Source organism: Macaca mulatta, chromosome 12, assembly GCF_049350105.2.
Source record: "Macaca mulatta isolate MMU2019108-1 chromosome 12, T2T-MMU8v2.0, whole genome shotgun sequence".
Classification (NCBI taxonomy): domain Eukaryota; kingdom Metazoa; phylum Chordata; class Mammalia; order Primates; family Cercopithecidae; genus Macaca; species Macaca mulatta.
Window position 1 is genome coordinate 83,561,083 of NC_133417.1, and position 26,238 is coordinate 83,587,320.

Here is a 26,238-nt window from a genome sequence, read left to right on the forward strand (position 1 = left end):
GTAAGATATCATTCGAAAGAGCAAAAAAGAGAGTATGTCAAAATGCAATGCATGAATAAAGGGTATTTTATTAACTGTAAAAGACATTGTGCTCTTACAGTCTGGGTCTTTGGCAACCACATTTTCAGAGATTTCAGATGGCTCGCTGACACCAATAGCATTGACTGCTCTCACTCTCAGGACATATTCTTTGTCAGGAACAACACCTTCTTCAACCTTGAATTTCAAGTCCTTTATTGGGCGAGAATTAACTCGCATCCATTTCTCAGTGCCTACTGGACACATTTCAACATGGTATCCTATGATAGGACTTCCACCATTTTTCTCTGGAGGCTTCCAAGCAATGGCAATGTGTTTTCTCCCAGCATCAGTCACATGTAGGTCAAGGGGTGGTGAGGGAGGACCTGCGAAAAGAGTGAAACATTCATATCCACCGTCTCATCAAGTTCTAGACAATATCTTGTGTATAATCAGTACTACTTACTTGTTGGATCTTCAATGGATAGGATTTCTGTGGGTTCACTTGGGTGGCCAACTCCAGCTTCATTTTCAGCCCGAACCTGAAACTGGACCTCTGTTCCTTCAATGACATCAGTTACTCTGAAGTTACAGTCAGGTCCTGCAGTCTTTCCAGCTTTCACCCAACGGGTACCTAACCTTTCTTTCTTCTCAATGATATATCTATTGAAATAACAAAGCATTTCATTAGCATTAATGAAAAAACATTGTTGAGATTTTGCAACCAAGTGTAAGTTATTCTTTATGAATTAATTCAAATTCTACCTCTGAATTGGTCTTCCACCATCATTTTTAGGTGGCTCCCACTTTAGGTCAACATGTCGTTTTGTCACATCAACCACTGCCAGGGCATAGGGTGGTCCAGGAGTGGCTGAAAGCAAAATAATCAATGATTAGGAAAACCAGAGGGAAGGTGATAATCTCCTGTCACAAAAATTAAGTGTGAGAGCACTTATTGTCACAAAGATTAAGTGTGAGAGCATACTAAAGGTGTCTTTGGCCAGCACAGAGTCCTCAATTTCGGTGTAGTCACTTTGTCCTATAGCATTTTCTGCAGCAACTCGGAACACATATAAAGAGCCCTCAGTCAGCGGGGTGACTGTGCACTTGGTGTCCTTGACAGTGGTATCCACTGTTTGCCAGCCTTTTCGCCTGACGTCTCTCTTTTCTACAATGTAGTTGGTGATGGGGGACCCTCCATCTTTCTCAGGAACTGTCCATTTTAGGTCTGCTGTATTTTTTGTGATATTAATAACTTCAAGCCAGCGTGGTGGTGACGGAGGATCTGAAAAAGAAGGAACGAAAACAATTTCATTTTTGTTTTATTACCCAATAGTCAGTCTGAATGTGCAGGCAGTCATTAAGAAATAATGTAGCCAGGAGGAAATAATAGTAATGAATTTTTCATATTTTCTCATATCGTAGTACATAGGCAGACATTAGAAGAATTTACATACCCCAGACGTCAAGAGTGACTTACATAGCTTCTCCCGGCAAAGCACAGGGTCGCTGGGTTCACTGGGTTCACTTTCCCCAGCCTTATTCACAGCTCTAACTCGGAATGAGTATTCCTGTCCTTCCATGAGCCCTGGGAGCAAGTGCTGAGTGGTGGGAACCCCTTCCGCCACTCTGACCCACTCATCTGTCCCAGTCTTCAGCATTTCAATGATATAAGACTCAATCTTTGCGCCTCCATCGTGTTCTGGTTTTGTCCAATTCAACCTTAATGATGTTTTGCCTACATCTTTTACAGTTGGTTTTCCAGGGGGCCATGGAGGATCTGTAAGCCAGTGAAATCATTGTTTAGGTTTGTCAAAAAGGAGTTCATATGAGCTTCAAAATAACCACAAAAATTATATAAATAATACCTATGGGATCCTTTATTAAGATTGGTTCAGTTGATTTGCTTGGTTTTCCAGGTCCAGCAAGATTTTCAGCCAACACACGGAATCTGTATTTTTTCTTATTGGTGAGACCTTTCACTCTGAATTAGGAACAAAGTGCATGTATAACATCACGGTAAGAAGCAGAAGAAGCCTATGTTTACTTTACACAGAAGAGACTAATTTATTTAAATTGTGAAAAGATGATTTGGAAATTTAATTGAAAAACACTTCAATATAAATTAAAGTTGCTTTTTAACAGGCACACTTTAGACTTGGCCACACATACCAGTCTAATTATAATATCTATGACAATGATCATTATCATAATGTACTGGAGGATCAAATACTTTGAAACTTCCTGAAGGTTAATATTTTAGAGTAAACTAAGAAATGTGCCCTTGAATGGAATTTATATAATTTTTCAAATTATGAGGTAATAGCAAATATGAGTAAAAGTAGTTTAAAAATGTTTTAGCAATATATAATCATCTGTAATCCCAAGGAATACTAAAGAGTAAACATTTGAATATACTGCTGTCTTAACATCTTGATGGGGATTCTGAGCATACCTGTATGTTGTGTCCTTTACTGGCATCTTATTGCATCTAACCCATTTATCCGTATCAGGATCCAGTCTTTCAACCCAGTATCCAGTGATTGGGCTGCCACCATCATCATCTGGCTCACACCACGTGAGAGTCACTGCATCTTTAGTGATATCAGAAGGTTCTAGGCGAGTTGGAGGTCCAGGTGGATCTATAGACAGGATAATGGTGTAAAATGTTATATGTCCTGTATATCAATATGACACCAAAATGCAAGTTTGACATAAGCATCCTTTTTTTTTTTTTTAATCAGCTGATTGAGAAACTTACCAAACTGATATTTGGCTGTTATTGGAGAGGCCTGAACTGGTTCACCAACACCATACATGTTTTCTGCAGCAACTCTGAAGATGTACTCTTTATTGGGGATTAATTTGGTGGCCTTGAAGTTTGTATCCTTGACGGTGGATGAGAGCTTGTGCCACACTTCACTATCAGTTGCTCGTCTCTCCACAACATAGTTTGTGATCTTAGATCCACCATCATCGCGTGGTGGGTTCCATGTTAGAAGACATGACTCATTGGTTACATCTGTGATGTCAAAGGCAGCTGGTGGTCCAGGTTTATCTGTGTATGGCATTACAGATGCAGGAAAAAAATTGTTTTATTTATTTATTTATTTATTTCAAGAAAGTAACTGCAAACAGTTTATCCCCTTTTAAAATGAGAACCTTCCTTACCTAAGACGTTCACTTCCACCACAGCAGTGGCCCGGCCACACACATTCACAGCCTCGATGATGTATGTGCCAGTGTCACTTCTCTTACTATCAACAATAGTCACTGTGGATTTCTTAGGGACATTTTCAATGGTAATTCTTTTGTCCTGCTTCAGAATCGTATCAGCCTTTGTCCAAGTTATTTTAGGTTCAGGTTTCCCGGTTACAGTGGCAGGAAGTTCAATCTTGGTCCCAGCTTTTACGGTGAGACCAGCAAGGAGCTTCACATCGAGGAAGATTTCTGGGGCCTCTGAATTGGAAAAGATTATTTATGATGTTATCAAGTTCAAGCAGATTTAAGGTCAGAGGCCTATTTGATAAGACAAAAATCAAAAATAGATACCTTGTGTGTCCACAGCCTGGATCTCCTCTGTGGGTTTGCTTGGTTTGCTAGCACCCTGCCTGTTTAAGGCCTTCACGCGGTAGGCATACCATTTGCCTTCCTCAAGACCTGTCACTTCCATCCTGTCAGAAAACAGAATAAGATGTTTTACTGTGATGTCAATAATCGTTTCATTGTGTAGTACTCATGGTCTTTCAAAAATTCAAACCCCTGGTATAATACTAGTCTTTAAATTAAACCTGGATTACTTCAACACTATAACTGAATACATTTTCATTTTAATACTGTCATGAAAACCCTAAGCATGAAGTACATTCAGCAGCACCTTTAAAAACCAGACAGACACACCGGCAGTATAGGATTCTCAATGAAAAAAGACAAACATTTAAATTTTCCCCAACAAAGCCCATTTTAGTGACTAGGAGTACACATTTACTCTCATGCCAAATAAAAAACTTACTTTGTTTCTGCAACAGGTTCTCCACAGGCAACCCATTTATCAGAACCACGTGGACATCTTTCAACTATATATCCTTTGATGCGTGAACCACCGTCATTTTTAGGTGGATCCCATGTTAAGAAGATGCTATTGGCTGTTCGATCTCTCCATTTAACATTCTCTGGTGGGTCAGGTACCGCTATAACATTTGGAAGAGAGAGTCAGTCTTACGCAGGGCACCTATGCAGTTCTCTTCACATTGCCAACCCCTGCCTTGCCCCATAACTTCAACTCTAGGTCTAAAAGCAAAAACAGGCAACAAGATTAGGTAAGAAATCATTAAGAATGTACTCACTTGCAGGAGCTGACATATTTACAGGTTCATCAACATATGCAGGTTCTCCAGGGCCACATTTGTTACGAGCACAAACTTTAAATAAATACTCTTTTCCTTGAACAAGATCAGGAACTGTGAATTCTAGATCAGTTACAAAGTCCATAACCTGGGACAAAGAAATATAGTTAATTAGCTATTTTCCAAAAACCCTTTCCCCAACTCAAAAGATTTTTACCAAGTCAGTAGGGATTTTTTTTTTTTTTAAATTTTTTACACATTTGGTAAGGCTCACAAGACAAGACAATTACAATTATACAACCCTTGGTTGAGCTACCTCAGGAAGCATTAGTACTGATGCATTCTTAAAAAGTTTTTGTACATTTTCAGTGAGGTAAAGGTAAGAAGTTGTAGCACACAAGATTTGTGCATGGCATCCCAACCTTCTGGGATTTCCCCTACTCTCATTTTTGGCGTTGATGCAGTGCTGCTCAAAACTCACCTTAGTCCATGTTTTCCGGCTGACTTCTCGTTTTTCAACAACGTATCCGGTTAATGGACTTCCTCCATCATCATCAGGTGGTTCCCAAGTCAAATGTACTGAGTCCTTGGTTATATCACCAAATTTCAGTTCTTTGGGTGCACTTGGGCGAGCTGAAAAGAAATGCACTCACAAGTCACTGTCATTAATAGTCTGAACTAATATTTGTCAATACTACCAAATCACCTTAGATGATAAACAGTTAGTTCCTTACCGATTACATTGACATCGATTTCCCCAGAAATTGTTTTCACACGGTTTTCTAATTTCAGCGTATAAATGCCCTTGTCTGAACGTTCACTTGGAGAAATGACAAGTTCGGCATAGGCAGACAAGGTCTTCATTTTCACACGGTCCCCTGTTTCTAGTACTTTATCTCCAAAACACCAGGTTGCAGTTGGCCTTGGATAGCCTGTACTTGGAACCAGGATCTTGATAGGATTTGGGACAATAACTTCCAGACCATCTTTAAATGCACTTAAATCCATTGTTGGTTCAACTGCAAAGAAGAAAAGTTAATGAGTCTGCAGTGCCATATTTAAGTCCCTGTTGCCCCAAAGTAACTATGTTCTATTCCCTGGTCTAAAAATAAAATATCTATTTACCAAATGCATCATCAGCGGTGAGAGGACCAAGAATTTCTGATGGATCTGAAACACCAGCTTTATTTTCTGCAGATACTCTATATAAATATTTATTTCCTTTTTCCAATCCGGTAACCTACAATTATGAATTAATATTTGTAAAAAACACATACAGTTATGTCCATGATCCACACTGAATATTCTTTTTTATATGCAAATGACCTACCTTGTAAGTCAGTTCAGGGACAAGTTTCTTATTGCAACGAATCCAATTATCTTTTCCTTCTTCACATCGCTCAATTATATAGCCTAATACTGGGCTTCCTCCATCTTTCAGAGGAGGTTCCCATTTGAGTTGAACTGATGACTGAGTCTGATCTGAGGAAGTTAGGTTTACAGGAGGACTTGGTCTCTCTGGAATAAAAGAAAGAGTTGGAGCATACCATTTACGTTAGTGACAATTTATGAAGACAATGTTGTAATCAATTATATCATCATCATTAAAATAACAGATTTATTGAATTCACAAAGTAAAGTAGGCACAGTCTGGGTTTCTAGAACTTTATCCAAATTTTTATGACATTCTACCTTTTTATTAACTTTCATTGAACTTGATTTATTTTAATTGATAGGCCTAATATCAGGATTTCATGCAGTAATTATTTCCTTTTTTTGATGGGCTTACCAATTGGATCGGCAACTTTGACGAAGGGTGTGGCTGCACTTGGTTTTCCGACTCCAATTCGATTTTGGGCTCTCACTCGGAAACTGTACTCCTGTCCTTCTACCACATCAGTAACAGTTGCAGACAGGTCTTCAGCTCTCACAGTCATGGCAGTATCCCACCTGATAGATGTCTTGTCTCTTAATTCAATGACGTAGTTTGTGATCTCAGCACCTCCATCATACTCTGGTGGTTCCCATGTCAGTGAGACACCAAATCGATTCACATCAGTGATGGTTACATTCAAAGGAGGGCCTGGAACATCTAGATTTCATCACAGAAGAAGAAAATAGGAGTTTTGGGTTAACAATGATGATGAAGGCAAAGACCGCAATTTACTTAAAAGCTAGCTTGCAATTTACTTAAAACTTCTTACCATATTTACTCCTTGCTTCTACAGGAATGTCAGTTTCTACTGGTTCACCAGTGCCAACTCTGTTTCTTGCACTTACACGGAATAGATACTCAACTCCTCCTTTCTGTAGACCAGTGACAGTAAACTCACAACTGTCTGCACGGTCTGTGGCCAGAACCCAGGTCTTTCTCTTAATGTCACGTCTTTCAACAACATAACCTATGATTTTGCTTCCACCATCAGTTAAAGGTTCTTCCCAAGCAAGGCTCACTTCACCATCAAATGTTTCTGTCACTTCTAAGTTACGTACTGGCCCAGGAACATCTGAAATTCACATATAAAGGAATTTTTTAGTGTGCTGTCTTACTTTTAAATTGTGCTTTGCCAATTAAGTCTGAGAGACCCAAGGGCTTACCAATAACTTTTAGATTGATGAATCCTTCTGCTTTTCCATGTTTGTTCTGAAGCACAATTTTATATCTCCCTTTGTCTCCTTTCTTGGCTTCTAAAATTCTGAAAGAAGTTTGTTCAGCCGTAGTATCAATGGTTTTTGTAGATAAAGGTTCATTTTCTTTAAACCATTCAGCTTCTGCTTTGGGGTAGGCATCATATGGCACCACCATTGTCAGAGGCTGGCCAACATCAACCACAAGGTCTTGGTCACCTGTCTTGATTTTCGGTGCAGCTAGTGAGAAAGATAAAATGTGAATGCTTTTGACTATTAAACACAACCAAGCTACATCATATGTTATTATGCATTTGTCAGCAAATATTGGTTACATAACCTTGGAAGTATGCCACAGTAGCTTTATAGCACAGAAAACTAAGTGGCTTAGACTTCTCATAGCTTTTTTTTGGTTGTTTTTGTGTGTGCAAGTTAGATTGGAGAGTAGAGGATTGGGAATGGCACAAAATCATAAGACATGCATTCCTTGCCAAAAATAGTGACATAGGACTCAGTGTAGTGCAAAACATGTTTTGTTTTTTGATAGAGTAGGCACCGCGTACTTAGTTCAATAAATCAGAAAACTTTTTTCCTATGAATGAGAGGTACACTAATGGCTTTTTCATGAGGACAGTGTATAAGGATGTCCTGGGTCAGGATGAGAACATACCTAAAAGGCACACAGGGGTTTGTAAAGTAGGAGAGTATAAGACTGTCTTTAGATTTGCCAAGACTCTCAGGGTGATAGCTTAGTTCTAGCCTAAGTTCATAAACAGTCATCATGTACTAGGAACTGTTCAACGTTCTGGCATATAAAGATTATTGCTATTAATTTCCTCTTACTCAAGACACTTACTTTGTAGTGAGCAAAATTAGAACTGTTAACATGTGGGTAGGGCTTGCTAGAAATGAAAGACCCTCATAAGGATTACCTCATTAAGTAACTGTGAAATCGGAAATCTAACTAATCTCTGTGATATTGGAAGGATATTTTAAAATAAAAGAAAGGGACTGACCTGCCAGTTCAAGCTTAGCTCTGGCTTCTTTATCTTTGGCAATAAATCTGTATTCACCCTGGTCACGGGGCTTAATATCACAAATCTGTAGTCGATGTATCTTTCCTTCACTCATCATCTGGTGTTTATCACCCTGGACAACAACCATGTTATTTCTTAGCCATTGGACTTCCACCTTATCTTTATTGAGTTCTGCTAAAAAGACAACATCAGCACCAGGGGCTTCAAGAATATCTTGTGGAGGCCTGATGATCTCAACGGGAATTTCTGGAAAGAAAATGTGAAATAAATATAAATATGTTTACATTTTGATTAACAATTTTAAAAAATTGGTAACATTAGAATTGTCCTTTCACTTAATATGTACCTTCCACAAAAAGTCTAGCACGAGACTTCCTGTCTTCTACTCCACAAGCATATTCACACTCATCATCCAGCCTGCAATCTTTTATAATGAGTCTGTGTATACTTCCATCTTTTTCAAATTTGTATCTAAAGGAGACATTGGATTATCAGTTAGCTTGCATAATGGCCACTAAATTGTCAAAAGTGTATATATAGCTATGGAAATAGAGAATAAAAAGATCTTGCTTACTTTTTGCCTTCTTTGATTTCTCTCCCATTTCTGTACCATTTTACATTGGCTTTCTCTCTGGAGAGCTGGCAGGAGAAGACAGCGTCATCAAACTCAGTGACTGTCTGATCTTCCAAGTGTTCCACAAATTCTGTAGGGGCTTCTATGATGAGAAGCTCAGCAACAGATTTGTCTTGTCCAGCAGTGACAATGTATTCACCTTCATCTGGGAAGCCACAGTCTTTAATAGTTAACGAGTGCTTGTATTTATCAATTCTGTATGAGACACGGTTGTCAAAAGGCACTTCTTCACCATTTTTGGTCCACTTCAGTGTTACATTGAGACGATTCACCTTGCACCAGAATGTGACAGATTTCTTCTCCATTGTTTCAATATCTTTAAGAGGCTCAACAATCCTAAGGTCTTCCTCTGTTGTAAAGGAGAAAAATATGTTTATTTTAATTATTTTCATAATAGAAACTGATGGAAAAATCTCTAGTGGTATATAAATTACTTACCTTCTACTATTAGATTGGCTGCACTTTTAACATTTTCACCTCTGTGATTGGTCAAAGACACATTATAGTTGGCTTGGTCGTCTAAGCGTGCATCTCTAATTCTGAGGGTGTAGACCAGGTCTTTTTGGAGAATAATGTATTTTGAACTATCAAATATGGCTTCTTCATTTCTGAACCATTTGGCTTTGGCACCTTCAGTGTTGACTTCACAGTTGAAGACAACTTCTTGTTGTTCCTTCACCCGGGTGTCCTTAAGAGGAACTACGATCCTGAGTTTTTCTGAAAGAAACCAACAAGACTTTATAGTATGACGAATGATCAAAGTGGTAAATACAAATACAAAAAACCAAAACAAAACAGAAAAAACCCGAAAAGCAAGAACAAACTTACCAATGACTGTCAAGTGAGCTGCTGCTCTGGCGGCCCCTACCATGACGACGTAAGTGCCCATATCTTGTAATGTGGCATCTTTCACAACTAGAACTCTCTTTTTACCATCAGCAATAACGTCATATTTATCTCCAGATTCAAGTATCTTATCATCCCTCTTCCACTGGACTGGAAAGCTTTCTTTTGATATAGAGCAGACAAATTCAGCCTTTTCTCCTTCAAGTATTTCAAGGTTTTGAGGCTTTGAGATAAATTCAGCAGCCAGTTCTGGGAAGAAAAAGTTACAAGATATTAGAAACGTATGTCTTTGTACTTTAAATCTAGCAAGTGTGAATTGTTAGAAATAAAAGATTATTCACTGTAGTTTTCATACCATGTACTTTGACTTTGCCATCGGTTCGAGAGCTTGGGAGTCGACAGTTGTAGTTGCCGGCATCCTCAAGGTGAGCGTTCTGAATGACCAGGATTCTCTTCCGTCCTTCAGTCAGTATTTCATATCTTCCTGTTTCAATGATCTCCTCATCCCCTTTATACCAAATCACTTCTGCACCAGGTTTGGAGACTTCACAAACCAATTTTATAGTGTCTGTTTCACTAACTTCAATGTTGGCAAGATTTTTGGTAAAGACAGCTTCTTCTTCTGCAAACATTGAAAAAACAAAAGCCGCATTGAGTTAAGTTGGAAATTATTATTTTTTTCCCAACACATATACTTCACAAAGAACGACTTTACTCTTACCCAGAACTGTCAGCATGCCAGAAGTTCTCGCTGTCCTTACTTCACAGGAATATTCAGCTTCGTCATCCAGTAGACATTTGTTGATGACAAGAATGCGCACCGCTCCCTTGGATATGATGTCATATTTTTTGCCCTTTTTAATTTCAGCACCATCTTTAAACCACTGAACCTATATTTAAGATAAACAGATGATCAGTTTTCTTGTTCCTTCACACAGGTGTCCCTAAGAGAAACTATGATCGTGAGTTTTTCTGAAAGCAACCAACGAGACTTCATAGTATGAAGAAGAACCAAGGTAGCAGACACAAATATAAACCCCAAAAGCAAGAACAATCTTACCAATTACTGTTAAGTGAGCTGCTGTGATATTATTATCAGTTATTAAAAACAATGGGATCATATAAGTTTAGAGCTATAGTGAGCCTTAGACATCATGCAGACTATCTTCTTGGATGTGTAAACTGAGGCTAGAAACTTGCCAATGGTAGTTAATGGCAACAGGAGGTACTTAGTTGAAACAAATATAATTGCTGACATTTGACTTTTACTGATCTAAGAAAACAGCAGTTTTATATGGTTCAAACTAATAACTAAATCTCCTGATTGTGAGTCCAGTGTTTTTCAAGTAATAATAAATTAATAATACTAAAAAGAGAATAATTAAAGTCAAGAATGCATTTTATACTAAAATTATCTTTAAAAGTAAAGTGGTAACAAGAGAAAGTTTTGACTAACTTTTTTTTTTTCCATTTTGGCTAGACCAAAAGTAAATATAAAGTTATTTGACAGTATAAGGTGACAGGTATACAATCACAGACCTTAGCATTTTCTCGGGAAAGTTCACACTCAAATCGAGCCATTTCTTTTTCTCTAACTTGAAGGTCTGTGAGTGGTCTTAAGAATTCCACATGAGGAGCTGTAAAAGAATATCATTAGAATTCAAAATGAGGTTTCTGGAAATTTACTCTGACATTACCATAATATTCATTAAGAAAAAGTGACTCTTTTATAGGACCTTTCCATCTTAATAGACTACAACTGACTTTGAAATCACTTGAAGCCCATCAGATATGATGCTTTGCTTTTTAGATATCTCTGTAGTTTACATAAAATTATGTGGCATTCTATATGTTCAACTAGTGTGCATGTGTGTGTGTATAGTATATATACTAGGGAGCCATCTCAGTTCTTTTGAATAATAGCTGGAGGAAAAATCTTCATTTGTACTGCACCAGACTTGAAAGATAACGTCAAAGGAAACAGCAGGCACCAGTGGCAAAGAAACATTGTCTTCTTTAAGGCACCCAGCACAATCTTTGAGAAATTAGCAGAATTCAAAGATAAAACACGTGAAGCACTACGGCCAGCCTTGTGTATGGCTAAGAGGCATGAGGCTGTGATTGAAACATATATTCAGCTTTTTAAAAAAATCAGCTTTGAAGACGTCACATATAAGTCAGGCATAGCATCTATTAGTGCAATAAAGCAATGTGTTTTGTATGGGAGGGTGATGAGGATTTTACATCTGTTATTTCATTCATCTCTAGAATTAATTCAGCTGGTGTATAGAATTAGGGAGCTGCCCCCTTGTCCTTCCTTCTTTCAGAGCTCCTTGTGAGTCCTTCCCAAGATGACCATTCTTGAGCAATAAGATTCTGAGACAAATGCTGGCTAATAGGTTTGAAGATACGCTCCTTGCAGCTGAGCCTTCTGGAATGAAGGTAGATGTCGAGGGGAAGAAGGAGACCCAACAAGCTACTTTGACATAAGCTTGAGCAGAGCAACCACAAAGTGGTAAGAAAAACATGGTACAAGATGCATGAAGCACAGAGTCACTAGGTTGTAGCTGTTGACAGATGGGAAGCAACCAAACCAAACAAACAAATATTTCACAAAAGTACGCAGAAAAATGTCATCACTGGACAAAGGAATGAATGAAACAAATAAGCTAGCATGTAGCATTTTGAAAAAAGACATTACATTTTTCACCAGAGGAAGAAGTAATGTTAAAAACCATTAGAGTTCTCTTCATGCAGAGTCCAGGACTCAAAGGATCCAGGGCCTTACTCTATCTTCTTATCCATTCTTATTCTCAGAGATTGAATCATGTGACTAGGCTTTGTCATATTACAGCAGATCTCTATTATGCTCCTATTCAGACTGAAATTTCATGCTCATTTTCTAGTTGTTCCCCACACCTGAAAATTCATTTTCCTTCCACATGGAAATCACTTTTACTTTGTTTTTAAAATTAGAACTCCCTACTTATCTTTAAAATTCAGTTTCTCCTCATCCATATCAGGATATCCATACAGTAGACTGACCCCATGTAGACAAAGAGCACATCTACTCACTACTCAGTGAGAGAAAAGAAGCATAGGGAAAAGTGATTGCTCCATCATTAATCAGACCAGACATAGAATAAGACTTTTCTTTTCTTTTTTTCTTTAAACACATAAAGGATCAGGTTAGGTCAGTGTCAATACTAGAAGTTGCCAAGAAATGCAGTTAGGCCAAGAAGGGCATGCAAAAAGTGTTGTGTTGTTTTGTTGTTGTTGTTATCAAAGAATTGCAAATGACAAGTCCTTTGTAAGAAGAATACTTACGCACGACATTCAGGTTACAGGAAGTCTTAAAATCCTTAGCATCACAAGTGTATGTTTTAATATCCTCTGGGGTACAGCCGTGTATAATAAGTTTTCTGACCCTGCCATCAGCAACAATTTCATACTTCTTGCTTTTGAGGATTTCTGTCCCATTTTTGAACCATTTCACCTTAGCATTTTCTCTGGAGACTTCACACTCCAGCACTGCAGTGGCTCCCTCTTCGACCGTCTGGTCCTCAAGAGGCTTAGTGAATTCAACTGGGGGTTCTGAAAGAATCATACTCATTAGCCAAGGTACTGCTTTCCTTCTCCAAGAGTTTTGGTACCATCTCAACTTTCCCTGCCATCTCCAGAGCTTTGTTCTGTCCTAAGTTTTATTTTCAAGTTTTGATTACACTCAGACGTTTTCCTCTAATAATGATATTTTATCATTATTTGTACAGACAAGAGGAAAATCATTTTTAAAAACTAGGAAACATTAAGGAAATAACAGCCAACTCTTGGTTAATAAAGTGATGGATACCTAGCTTGATAATAATTCTTCCTCCAGCTGGCTTTTGGAAATCTAGGATGTGCAAGAAAAACAATAGAGATGGAAGGAGGAAGTAAAACCTATGCTAGTCAATTTTGACTCTTTAAAAAGATAGCCTGTGAAGTATTTTGTTATGCTAAAAAGTAAAATTAGACTTTTGATTATTTGGTTGATTTTAAACATCTATAGTACTCATCATATAAAGATAATTGAGAGTTGGCATTATTTATGAGCCTCTGCCTTATACATGTTTTTAAAATAAGCCTTGTAATTACCTTTCACAAAGAGGTTGGCGTGAGTTTTGAAATCTTTTGCTGTTAGTTGGACTTCCCCAGCATCTTCTAACTTTACATCCCTCAGAGTAAGTGTATGAACTTTTCCTTCTGAACGTGTGACCACCTAGTTGTTTTAAAAAAAAGAATATATGAAACAGCAATCTAGTATATGGGTGCATTTAATTCATTTAGATAAAAATAAATGGAAATAGAGCTTTCCAAGTTGTTTTATAATCATATATTTAGCACATATGCATTCAAAAATAATTCCAATCAATAGTTTCGGATCTTTTAAGAAAATTTTAGGCTTTCATAGTTACCTTTATATAACTGCTAGGTGGCCTTTCACGTTGAAATTGCCCAGGCCGATTTCTGTTTACATTTGTGGTCTTTTTTGCATATGCGTAGATATATGGCACATATATATATGTGTATATATATGTGTGCCCCCATTCTGCTACTGGGCTTATATATACATAAAGGAAGAACTTAGAAAAGCGAAATCATGAAAGGATGAAAGAAAAATATCGGCTATGGCAAGCTAAAAGTAAACCTTATATTCTGTATGTAAGGTGTTCACCATGCAACAACAAGCTATAACTCTTCTTCCCATTTATTTTAGCAGTTAAACTTATTTTGCAAACCAATTAAACCTGTGATTAAAATAATTGGTACAACCTATTAATGTTGTTCAAAACTGCAAATGAAGGTTGGACTCTTCTTCCCTTTTCATGTGTCTAAGCATCAGGAATGGAAAATCAGATGTCAATGGTATGACAGATAGGGTCATTCTGACAGTAAAGATAAGAGATGTGGGGGTTCTTCCAGTTCTATGATATAAAATTCCTAAGAAGCTGCGCCCTGTCATCCAGACTGATTTTGCACTGCTTAAGAGTTTACTTAGAGTTAAAAATAATGTAAAGGTTTTCACCAGTGGAACTATTTATTATGCTGGTGTAAAGAAAAGAATCAGAAATAAGGTTTCATCTGAAAGTGTCTTCTTTAAGAACTGGGCATGGTTAGTCACATAATTATCTTAATAATTGAGGGTGAGCGAAAAACATAATAAGGAAAAATAACAGCTAGGAGAGGGTAATTAAATATGTCCTTGGAACAGAGCTACTTATCCAAGGGCATGGTGCTGAAATGGGGAAAATTTGTTTTTTAATAACATTTCAATATAAATTTTGACATGCAACTTTTGGCTATTTGAAAAGGTGTCTCAGTTTCTAACCCACCCACAGATATGTTTTATCTATTAATATTATGTTGCTTTATCATCTGAGTTCCACTGTAGCTACTCTAGGACACTGCTCAGAATGCAGTATGTCTCAATAAACAGCTTGTACACAATCTACTCCCACTATGTTAAAAGAAAGAAAAAAGGAAAACTGGGGTACCTTATAAAAATAAATCAATGAAATGAATCAAAATCAATGTTGAAGATTTTGCAGTAGATTGTAGGAATAATGTTAGAGATTTAAAAAAAATATTTAAAATGGAAGCATATTACTATAATACGGTAGGCTTATAACTGTGACAAAACTATTAAAGTTTTATGTTTAAACTTCTCAAATTTAAAATTTAACTTTAAAATTATCAAATGCCATTTGGAACTTGGCAGTCCTTTCTTAAACTGACAGCCAAAAACAACTACAACAATGAAGAAAAAATGCAAACAACTCATGTCTACAAGTTTCTCTTCATATTTCCTATTTCTATAGCTTGTTTTTGCTTGTTTGATTATTGCAGTTTTGAAGGCTAAAATTTTTACAAAAAGTGAATATTAAAGATTGGAATTACATTGACAAGAGCAAGTTTGTTCTGATAGACTTAATTTAAACAAAATCTGCCAAATGTAATAAAATGATTTTATTACTTCAAAGTTTATATTTAAGCTCTTTTTGAAAAGAGACATTTAAGTAATGCAAGAGCAAGTTCACAAAAGGCTAAAGTATTTCGGGTGCCTAGAGTAAAGGATTAAAATTCCTATGCCGAAAGAGATGTAAACGGGCCCTATAGAATTATCGTAAACTGATCCTTTCTAACCCTAGAAAAAATGTTAGTTACAATAAGAATTTAAAAAAAAAATGTGAATAAGATTTTTAGGAGTCTACATTTGAATTAAAATAGTGCAGTTTTTGTATTAGAACTGAGACTGATCTTTTAATAAGAAGCTCTTAATATGACAAAAAGATATTTGGTAATGAAAAAATAATATTTGTCCTTAAGCAGTGTTTCTATATATAAATCATGAATTTACAGATCTAGAAAGAATCTTGAAAAGTCAACCTATTATCTGCCTTTAGACATGAAGTTAATTAAATCATGCATGATAGGAAAAATATATATTTTCAAACAATAAGCTTGAAGGTAGAGGTGCCTCCCTCAGTTCAATATTTAGAAGACCTCATTGTAAGGAAGGTTTTCTCATATGTAACTTAATTCTCATGCTACAAATGGAATGTACTGCTGCTTTTTCTGGTCAGTGGAAAAGGAGACCAAGAAGATCTCCTTATCTGTATAACAGTCAGGTGTTACCTATCAGATAACTGTTAGTGAATTACCCTGTAATCACTGTAGTGGAACACTAGTTTTTTGTTGTTGTTGTTTATTTGTTTGTTTCAGAGCAGTTACTTGAAGGCATTGCTTTCAAATACTTCAGTCAACTATGTGGCTTTTTGTTAAACTGAATCACTTTTTAATTATATTCCTTTAAGTCTTCAAAGTTTGATTTTTGTTGAGATCTTTATAACACATTTAATATTATTTCTGAAATATTGGGGGAAAATGTCATAGAACAATTTACTCTCTTGTGCTTTATTTCCAACCCAGGCTGGACATATTCCATATATTTTATTTTAAGAATTCAAAATTAATGATGGATTGTCAAGATAATTTAAAGACATATGTTGTTTCTGGGAACAAAACATACAGATCAATTTAGGCAAAGTGTATTGTGGGCCTATCTGAATAATCCCTTAGTTTTTACTTATGGGTAAAATCTTGGGCATAAAGAATGTCAGTAAAAGGTAACAGCAGGAGCTAGTTCTTTCCCAAAGCTTTAAAAAAATATTTCATTCACATATGTGGATAACCACAGAGCCCTTCTTTCTTGTCAGTACCATCAGTTGCACTTTAAATAGTCCACTTGCATTCCAGATATCACACAGCCCAACACACTTGAAGGTTAAAAATAGCTTTGGAGAAATGCTTGAAGAGAAAATCTGCCCAGAAGTTATCTCAACTACTTGATCAACTGCCTGAAATGGAATTTCAATCTTCTCCTCTTAATCCCCTTATATGCAGAACACTAGATAGGATGGAGAGCATTAATCTTAAAACTTAATGTGCACCATGGTTGCAGAGCATGCAGTCAGAAAGCCTTTTTGATCCTTCCTGTCTTCTGGGTAATCAAACAAACTACTTCATTGATAGTCAATGAGCCTTGCCTTTTCTCCAAAAAACTAAAACATGATCATACTTTAAATTTATTTCTATTTTAATAAAAATATCAGGTTAAACCTAATAAAAAATGGAAACATCAGCTTTACAGTTTCAGCAGAAATCAGGCTAAAGGTGGAAAGAGAAAGGCAAAGGCAGAGGAAGAGACATTAGAAAGAGCAAAGAATAAGGAACATACAAGTGAAGGTGGAAGAACTCCAGAAAAAGAATGGGAAAGACAAGGCATGCCTGCTTTTTACCTTATCGCTGGGCTCTAGTTTCTTCCCTTTGAGATACCATTCTACGGGGATATCCTCGTAGGAGAGCTCGCAGTCGAAGGTGGCTGTTTCCCCTGCAGTCACGGTGACATCCTTTAAAGGCCTCAGAAGACCAATTACTCGTGCTTTTCGAGAGGGAAGAAACAGCTTTGCATTACTCATTTTGTAATCCCAAAAGAATAAATAGAGACTTAGATATGAACCTTCATGGTTGCTTTCTTCAAGAAGCCACAGGACTGGCCACTATTTTAACTACAATGTGAACGTGGCCTTATGGTGATGAGAAGGGGAGAGCTGGTAGCCGGAGAGCGAGTATATGTAGGGGCCCTTTCGTTCTGACGTACAAGGTCAGCGAGAAATCTCTGCCGCATCTGTCTCTCTGCCAGGCGTCAAGTTCTTCTTGCTACATAAGGTATGTGACTTCCAAAATAACTAAGACTCTGATTGGGAGAGGACAAGGGGCCCTCAATCAGAGGCTGTCCCTATCCATCAAACACTTTGCACCTTCCAGAAATGTTAGCCTAATGCTCTCCACGTTCTTTCTTGAATCTGACATGCTCACACAGCAAAGTTTGTCTTTCTGGTGCTCTAGTTGCACAGTCACTTGAGGGAAGTGGTCTTTAAGGGTTCTGAGTTAGATTCTTATTGTATGTGTATCTACTTTCAATGAGAGGACTACAGAGCGGGAAAATCTGATTTGCTAAATTTTCTTTTGTTCAAATGGCAAGGTCAACAAAATTTCCAAAATTTTACAATTTGAACCACTTCTGTATTGGAATGTCAAAGTGGCAAAGAGAGCCAGTTTTTGTGTTTTAACAATATTTTCTAACTAATAAAATAATTCCAATTAATTTCACTCACATTCATTTTCTGAAAAAGTGTTTATTTAATTTTCCTCAAAAACATACAATACTTACGCTTAACTCGGAGGTGAGCACTAGATTTAACATTGGCAGCTTGGAAATCCACCCCACCAGTCTGGTCCAGGCGACAGTTGTGCAAAACAAGGGAGTGTATTTTGCCTTCTTCCTTAATTTCACAATCCTGTACCAACAAAATAGAAAAACTTTCATAGAAAATAATTTTCTTTGAATTTTTTTTCTAAGGATAGATTATCTTAATTAAAGGAATGCAACAAATAAATGGTAGTGAAACTTTATATAACTTTGAGCTCTTTTTTAGGAAGTAAAGCTTACAAGTACTAAGAGGAAAGCCACATTTATTTTAGCTGTATAATTCTGAGCCAACTAGCAGCATCACAGAGTATCTACAACCTTATACCCACTCTGCTGGATCAAAAGTAATGCAAGTGTGCCAGTCTGAGCCCATTCATAGACCCTGACATCTCTCTTTGGCTTAGGGTCTGATAGAGAAACTATCATGTTTTAAATGTCCTGCATGCACTCTGACTTTCACCTGTCCTTTTCTAATTCACACAGCTCGTTTAGGTGTTGACAAGTTCAGAAATAGCCTTACAGGTGTTTGGAGTAGGGCCTCTCCCTTGAGTTTCCAGTTGGCGTGGATATCATCTTCAGAGATTTCGGTTTCAAAGCGGGCCGTCTCAGTCTCCATCACCTCCACACTGTGCAGGGGTCGCACCAGTTTAATTTCCCGATCTAGAAAAGTGAAGGGCCAGCATGGGTCATTAGCCTCTGGCACAAATAACCCCAATGCTTCAAGAGTGAAACTCATGGAAATTTCCTTACCCTCAATGTCAAGTTTTCCTGAGGTCTTATCTGTCCCACAGTCACAGGTGTACTGTCCAATATCCGATTTCAAGGCTTTCTTTAGGATTAGCATGCGTTTCTTGCCATCTGCCTTAATAACAGCATTTTTGGATGGCTTTATTTCCTTCCCATCCTTAAACCATTTCACTGGTGCATCTGCTTTGCTAATTTCACACTGTAGAATAACTTCATCTTTCTCTACACCAGTATAATCTTGAAGTTTTCCTGTAAAATACGGGTCTCCCTCTGCAAGTAAAGAGTAAGTGAAAAAGTTTTACTAATCACCTTGGGGAAATGACAATCTCTTGGAAAGTTTAAGAGACAATTCACAGAGTTCTGAGTATATTTTTAAATTGTGTCAAGTGTTCAATCATTTAACCTGTTTATGTTCAAAAGTTCTCTAAATATTAGAAAGGGAATCAGTGCATGGGATTTATCAAGATCTAATCCATCCATATTGAATTTTGAAACATTTTGTTAACAGTAGCCAAAAAGACTGAAATTTAGCTTCAAATACAATTTTGTATTCCTCCATTATTTGGATAAATTTCTAATTTCTTAGCAACTCTATTATGTCTAGTTTACTTTTAAGCTTTCAGGTTCACATTGTTAGTTTTTCTTAATCAATTAATAGTTTGCCTTTAATCATGTCTATATGTTAGCCTTCATGTTTAATCTTGTTGATATTAGGTGGCCAAGAAAATGAGGCTCGTTAATGTAGGTTATGTAATATCTTCTCTTATGGGAAACTTGAAAAACATTCCTCTGAAATAATTTTGATAAAATGAAGAGATAGAAAGTATTTATATATTCCTGTTTTAAACATGACAGGGCTCAATAATTAATGAAAAATTTTAAGTTTGCTTTTAACTGGCTATTTTGTGGGTATAAGCTAGAATCTTCATTAATTTACAGTAATGAAGGTAAAATGTTTTAGAAATAAGCCCAATTACATATATGATACCTTCATAAGGAGTTAGGCTGCTTTCATGCAATATAACACTTAGAAGACTATTTTATAGAATAGATACTCCACAAATTTCTGCTGAATTTAATGCAATAAAATTAAAATTTAAAAAGCACTTACCAAGCACAGTGAGTTTAGCTTCTGAACTCATCCCCATAGCTTCTACTCTAATTTGAGAGGTATCATCAATAGACAGGTCTTTGAATGTGATTGAATGAGTTTTCCCTTCGTCTTGCATTGAGACCGACCTGGTGGTGTGTAGGCGCTGGTCATTCTTGAACCATTTAACTCGGATGTTATCATGAGATAACTCCACAGTAAACACAGCACTTTCCTTCTCTTTGGCAGTTACATCCTTGAGAGGAGTGAGAAATTTAAGCCGGATTCCTATCAAGAAAAAAAAAAAAAAAAAAGAACTTATTAATTGAAGCACTTTAAAGAAGAAATATAAAAGTAAAGGCAAAAAAATGATTTTGGGGTGGACTATTTGATAAAACTATTTACCTTCAATGATCAGTTTGCCACTTGTGTGCTTATCTTCAGCTTCAAACATGTATTTTGCTTCATCTTCAAAAGCAGCCGACTTGATCACCATTGAATGCTTAGTGCCATCCTTTATAAGCTCAATTCTGTCATCACCTGTGATTTCCTGGGTTCCTTTTAGCCAACGGAATGTTTTGGGTTCCCTGGATACTTCACACTCAAACTTAGCCTCATCTTTCTCGAAGACTTTAACATCACTGAGAGGTGTGATGAAGATAAGAGGCAATTCTGAAAGAAGTGGACAGTGGATGAAGTCAGAATATGTTTCCATTGAGGACCCTTGATCAATGCAGGGGTGTATCAGGAAGTCTTGCAGAGAAAATACAAAAATGTGACCGACAAGTAGAGCATACCTTTCACTTTCAGATTAGCTGCAGATTTGGCATTAGCAGCCTGGAAGGAAACCTCTCCTGTCATACCCAGCTGACAGTTATGAAGGATCAGAATATGCTTCTTCCCATCCTCAATGATTTCACAGTCCTGTTTGGAGTGAGGATTAGAAGGAAAGAAAAAACATCATTTACATAGTTATTCCTACAAATCATCTAGATATTTTATGCCTTTTTTCACCCTATACAACCAAGGAACCCCTCTCCTATATGATTAGCTAATCTTGACTTACAGGGGAAGCTGTCAAAGGCTCTCCTTTCAGCTTCCACTGGCCGTGAACATCAGGTTCAGAAAGTTCAATTTCAAAGCGGGCTGTTTCACCAACAAACACCTCTACTCCATACAGAGGCTTTTCCACTTTTATTAGTCGAGCTGAAATTATACAGTTTTGTTAGCATGACCGAACTAATAAACTACAGATTCAGATACGGTAAATTTTACATTGTCGAGCAACTCACCCTCAACAGTAACATTTGCCTTGGTCTTGTCTGTGCCACAGTCACACACATATTCGCCTTTATCTTTAAGTTCTGCCTTTTTGATTTTTAAAATGCGGCGCAGGCCATCTGCCTTGATAGAATATTTGGGTGAAGGGACAATCTCTTCACCATCTTTGAACCATTTCACTGGTACATCCTTGCTCAATTCACACTTCAAAATAATCTCATCCTTCTCCACTGCAGTTTTGTCATGTAATTTCACAGTGAAGTAGGGATCAGCCTCTGTAAATAACATTTAGCATCAAATTAGAAGAATGTGAAAACTAAAGTTTATTAAAGAGTAAAAGGTTGCAAAATATTTTATTACTCCCCACTCCCATGATTCAGAAACTGGCTCTCTGGTTATAGTTGGTTACATTTACCTAAGACCTTCAGCTGTGCTGTGGAGCTCAGATCCTTGACTTGAGCTTTTATCTGAGATATATCATCCAGTGTCACTTCTTTCATTTCCAATTTGTGAGTCTTGCCCTCAGAAGAGATGAGTACTGTTCTGCTTGTGTGGAGTTTGACATCATTTTTGAACCAGACTACATGCATTTTTTCATGAGAAAGTTCACATACAAAAGTTGCTGTTTCACCTTCTTTTACTGTCTGATCTTCAAGAGGCGACATGAATTTCAGTCTTATACCTGAAATGCAAGCATAGATAATGCCTCAGAAACACAATTCACCTTCAGAAACATTCCATTCTAATCTGTCTGAGTAAAAGGGACCCATTTCACATGACACTTATTTATTCATCTTTCCAAATAGAGTGCCACTAAAAAAAAATTCAGGGGGTTGTTTTGGTAACACTGTGAAAGTTAATTAGTGATGCTGATTATCACAGCTTTTAGAACTTGGTGTCCTATCTTTAAAGTCATATATTTGCATGCTTTTATGGGATGTCACAGATCTCATTAGCTCTCTTACCTGTGACAAATAACCGAGCTGAGGTCTTCTTGCCCTCTACCTCAGCAGTATAGACCCCTTCATCATCAAATTGAGAATCATTAATAACGAGAATATGTTTCTTTCCATCAGCAATGATATCGAATTTGTCAGATGACTTGATTATATCGGGTCCTTTGGACCATATAACATTTGCCTCTCGGGTGAGGACACATTCGAATCGAGCCTGTCGCCTTTCTGGAACAGTGACATCCTTCAGGGGCACAGCAAAGTCAAGTTCGATTTCTGAAAATCAGACATTAAGAATGAGGCTTTTCAGAATGCACAGGGATGTGAAATGAAGTTGAGGCCCCTCCCTGAATTCTAAAAGCCCCATACCTTTTACTGTCAAAATGGCAGTTGTAATTGCATTCAGGGCCTGGTAGAGGACTTCACCAGCTTGGTCCAGTTTGACTTTGTGCAAAGTTAAGAAGCGTTTTCCACCTTCTGCTTTGATTTCACAAGTCTGAAAAACAATAGTTTTAGTAACCATTTGAAAGAGATAAATTCCCTATAGGAGAAATGTTTCAGATACAGATTTCTATAGAGTTTTAAAAAGTACTACTAATAAAAGTAAGCAGAGAATTCCCTGTCATAACATTGTACAAAAATTGTTCAAGTTGTCCCCAAATGATATGTAAAATTTCTTTCCTTCTTGGAGACTTTAGAAGACTCCATTATTATTAAAGGAACCTGAATCTGGGAAGTAGATATTGAATATAGGATGTGGTTATTTTATATGACTAACAATTTAAAATGTGAAATTACTCACAGGTGAGGGCCTTAGAAGTTCTCCTTTCAGTTTCCATTGTCCAGGAATGTCTGCCTCTGAGATTTCTGCATCAAAGCTTGCACTTTCTTTCTCATAGATGGTAACGTCCTCTATTGGTTTAAGCAGTTCAACTTCACGCTCTGTATTGGTCAGGGATGAAATAACATAATGCTTTAGACAATCCAACAATGCTTTGCTTTTATGTGTTTTGGTGTGTTATTTGGCTTTACACATATACAAAACTTATATTTCGAATAAAAGGTAGGATTTTCATACCTCCAAGTGTCAGCTTTGCAGGGTATCTTTTTCCTTCAATTTCCACTGCATATTCGTCAATATCTTCTGGCATAGCATTCTTAATTTTGAGGTATAGATGATTTCCATCTCTCAGTATTTCAGTCTTATCATTTGGTTCTGCAGGGATTTCATCATATCCTTTGAACCACTTAATGTTTGGAGTATCTTTTGCTATATCACAGGCAAAAATAGCTGTCCCCTTGGGTTTCACATGCTGGTCTCGTATAGGTTTCACCAGCCAATCTCTAATGACTTCTATATGAAAATAAAATCAGGAAAAATGATTAAGATCTGAACAAGTAATATACATAGCTTCCTTAGTAAATTTCAGAAATAGGAAAAATTTCACAAAATTGGGCATAATTAATCCACTATAGGATATATTGTTATTCCCCTTTTAGGTACAAGATTTCTGATATCGTAATACTGGGAAACGAAGTCCCTTCTTCCATTTCCTTAGTGTGGTAATAAGCTGAAAAAATCTTCCAGGAAAGTACTAACCTACTACTTTTACGCAAGATGAACACTCCAGGTTGTTGGCGTTTTCCACAGTAACTGTGTATGTTCCAGCATCTGTGTCATCTGCATCGTTGATGGTCAGGGCCCGCATCAAGCCAATGACGCCCGGCACAATTCGGCCAGGTTTCTCCACCACAATCTTGCCATCCTTCCTCCAGACAACATCACGCTCTTTGTTTAACTCGCAGCTCAAGTACAATGGCTGTCCTTTGACCACTGTGACTTCCTCTTCCAGTGTTTTTACAAAACGCACAGGAAGTTCTGTGAAGAATTTCAGTATATATTTCAATAAATACAATATTTTCAATGAAATAAAACTTGGAAATAAGAGGTTTTGTAAAACTACAGTGCAAGTTGCTACTAAGGTTTGTTACATTGAAGTTTAATGTAGATTATGTTCAGAAGACTGGAAATTACCTTCTACAACAAGTTTAGCCGTGGAGGTCTTTTCTTTGTTTCCCAAACGTAAAACACAGGTGTATTCACCAGCATCGGAAAGTTGAACGTCAATGATGTGCAGCTTTCTGTCTTTACCATCTGCAATAAACCTGTGCTTGGGGCTCTCACGGATATTGCTACCATCTTTCATCCAGGTTGTAATTGCAGTGGAGGGGGAGACCAAACATTCAAAGATTGCTGAAGAGCCAACGAACTCTGATTCAGTCAAGACGATGTCTTTGATTTCTTTCACAAACTTCAATGGCACAGCCTTTAGCTGGTAGGTGAATGGGGCTTCATCAGGAGGTTTCTCTCCACCACTTCCTGGCCTTAATTTCCTCCTTTCGGCTTCTATTGGTGAAGGAGTCTTTTTGGCTACACCTAATTCAAAGTAAAATAAAAAGTTGATTTGGCATCTCCATAGGAGTCAGAAAATTCATACTTGGCTGCTTGCTGGATAAAACCACCCAGACAAGGCAATTGAAAGGTCAATTGAATTTATACTGCCTTGTTTCAGACAAGAAAATGAGATGGTATAAGGAATCCATGAATCATAAATGCTCCTTTTCTCAAGTTTTAATCTGAAGTATAAAATAGCCAGATTAATGTCTGATTATTTTATCTGCCATGTATAAATATGCATATGAAAAGTGAAGCTAAGAACTTACAGGATTCCCTATGCTTAAACATAGTTGGTATATATATATATATATTATATATATATAAATAATATATATATATTTTTTTACCTCCTTGCATAATACTAAAAGTGTATTATTTGAAATATCAGAAAACATGCTAGTTTTAGTAGAATCAATTAGAAAAAATAAAAATTGTTATAAATTTTGTAATTTTTTTCCCCTTGAATATGAACTTTGGAAATTCAGAGTGGAAGGTTACAATACAAGTACTAGAAAAACGAGTCTCACCTTTGATAGGACCTTTTGGCTTGGCAGCCTCTTCCTTAGGTGCTTTGGCTTCTGAAATAAAAATAAAACTCAGCATTTAAACACTTTTCGGACTTATTTCATGTTTAATAGTAAACCATGGAGGGTGAGTCATACTCCATTATAAATATTAATGCATAAAGAGAAATGGTTTCATTTATATGACTTCTATGCATAATCATATTTCCAGGAAGGCATATTCTGAGATTGCAGAGCTCAAGCTAAATTGCCAACATATTTAGGATTAACAGATTATTTCAGCAAGTGCCTTATTCTCTTCCCATTTTTGGAAGGCTTACTGTTGCCTTGTGAGGAAAAGTTTTGCTCCTGCCTAACTATGCAAAATATTTTATATGTTTATGTATGTCCTGATTATGTGAGCCAAGGAAATGAGGTTTTGTCAATAAGAAATCAGTGTAGGGAAAAGGGAAATGGCTGAGAAGTTACCAAAAGACTTTCTTTTTATGTCTAAATTGGGCAGACAAACAAATCCAGGGAAGACTAAAGAAAAAGAGTCCACGTACCATACATGCATGAGTTTCTTCGAAGATTTCCCTTAGACAACGAAGTAAAGCAGAAGCAAGAGAGTTCTGACATTTAGAGTTTGATTCCATTATTAATACAGGACAGTAAAAACTGTGGAACGAGTTCGCTAGCCTCAGCCCCCAGGATAACTGAGAATAGCTTTATTTTTATACATACTTAATTAGCCAAGAGCAATTCATCACCTTTTTCTGAATAATAAAAGTACTACATTGACATTATAAAAGTTTAAAAGAGTAATGCCCAAATCATAAACATCAGTGACAAAATATAACAAATATTAAAAATTAAACTACAGTC

The 26,238-nt window shown here is 36.9% G+C and overlaps 1 protein-coding gene and 1 long non-coding RNA gene across 5 annotated transcripts in view; one reads left to right on the plus strand and one right to left on the minus strand.

Moving 5' to 3' along the window:
- Positions 1–26,238, minus strand: part of TTN (titin) — a 273,480-nt gene that overhangs the window by 86,655 nt on the left and 160,587 nt on the right. For all 4 annotated transcript variants that reach the window (XM_015110458.3, XM_077957272.1, XM_077957273.1 and 1 more), the window contains 46 exons: positions 25,378–25,428; positions 24,428–24,829; positions 23,993–24,271; positions 23,471–23,746; positions 23,195–23,334; positions 22,762–22,888; positions 22,405–22,668; positions 21,855–22,121; positions 21,451–21,714; positions 21,225–21,364; positions 20,956–21,082; positions 20,564–20,830; positions 20,180–20,446; positions 19,072–19,338; positions 18,842–18,981; positions 18,283–18,409; positions 17,348–17,490; positions 13,644–13,767; positions 12,837–13,103; positions 11,049–11,146; positions 10,231–10,399; positions 9,865–10,131; positions 9,492–9,758; positions 9,102–9,380; positions 8,604–9,012; positions 8,376–8,500; positions 8,009–8,275; positions 6,963–7,232; positions 6,569–6,871; positions 6,154–6,456; positions 5,695–5,882; positions 5,490–5,604; positions 5,099–5,383; positions 4,846–4,997; positions 4,365–4,512; positions 4,031–4,208; positions 3,571–3,692; positions 3,190–3,477; positions 2,780–3,076; positions 2,474–2,660; positions 1,887–2,002; positions 1,499–1,798; positions 1,004–1,303; positions 784–889; positions 485–681; positions 99–404 (listed from right to left, as the gene is read on the minus strand). In XM_015110458.3, coding sequence (XP_014965944.3) covers positions 99–404; positions 485–681; positions 784–889; positions 1,004–1,303; positions 1,499–1,798; positions 1,887–2,002; positions 2,474–2,660; positions 2,780–3,076; positions 3,190–3,477; positions 3,571–3,692; positions 4,031–4,208; positions 4,365–4,512; positions 4,846–4,997; positions 5,099–5,383; positions 5,490–5,604; positions 5,695–5,882; positions 6,154–6,456; positions 6,569–6,871; positions 6,963–7,232; positions 8,009–8,275; positions 8,376–8,500; positions 8,604–9,012; positions 9,102–9,380; positions 9,492–9,758; positions 9,865–10,131; positions 10,231–10,399; positions 11,049–11,146; positions 12,837–13,103; positions 13,644–13,767; positions 17,348–17,490; positions 18,283–18,409; positions 18,842–18,981; positions 19,072–19,338; positions 20,180–20,446; positions 20,564–20,830; positions 20,956–21,082; positions 21,225–21,364; positions 21,451–21,714; positions 21,855–22,121; positions 22,405–22,668; positions 22,762–22,888; positions 23,195–23,334; positions 23,471–23,746; positions 23,993–24,271; positions 24,428–24,829; positions 25,378–25,428 — 9,981 coding nt within the window. The remainder of the gene's footprint in view (positions 1–98; positions 405–484; positions 682–783; positions 890–1,003; positions 1,304–1,498; positions 1,799–1,886; positions 2,003–2,473; positions 2,661–2,779; positions 3,077–3,189; positions 3,478–3,570; positions 3,693–4,030; positions 4,209–4,364; positions 4,513–4,845; positions 4,998–5,098; positions 5,384–5,489; positions 5,605–5,694; positions 5,883–6,153; positions 6,457–6,568; positions 6,872–6,962; positions 7,233–8,008; positions 8,276–8,375; positions 8,501–8,603; positions 9,013–9,101; positions 9,381–9,491; positions 9,759–9,864; positions 10,132–10,230; positions 10,400–11,048; positions 11,147–12,836; positions 13,104–13,643; positions 13,768–17,347; positions 17,491–18,282; positions 18,410–18,841; positions 18,982–19,071; positions 19,339–20,179; positions 20,447–20,563; positions 20,831–20,955; positions 21,083–21,224; positions 21,365–21,450; positions 21,715–21,854; positions 22,122–22,404; positions 22,669–22,761; positions 22,889–23,194; positions 23,335–23,470; positions 23,747–23,992; positions 24,272–24,427; positions 24,830–25,377; positions 25,429–26,238) is intronic.
- Positions 1,797–3,828, plus strand: LOC144333424 (uncharacterized). The gene is made up of 2 exons (XR_013402063.1): positions 1,797–2,037; positions 2,763–3,828. It is a non-coding gene; the product is annotated as an uncharacterized LOC144333424 (long non-coding RNA).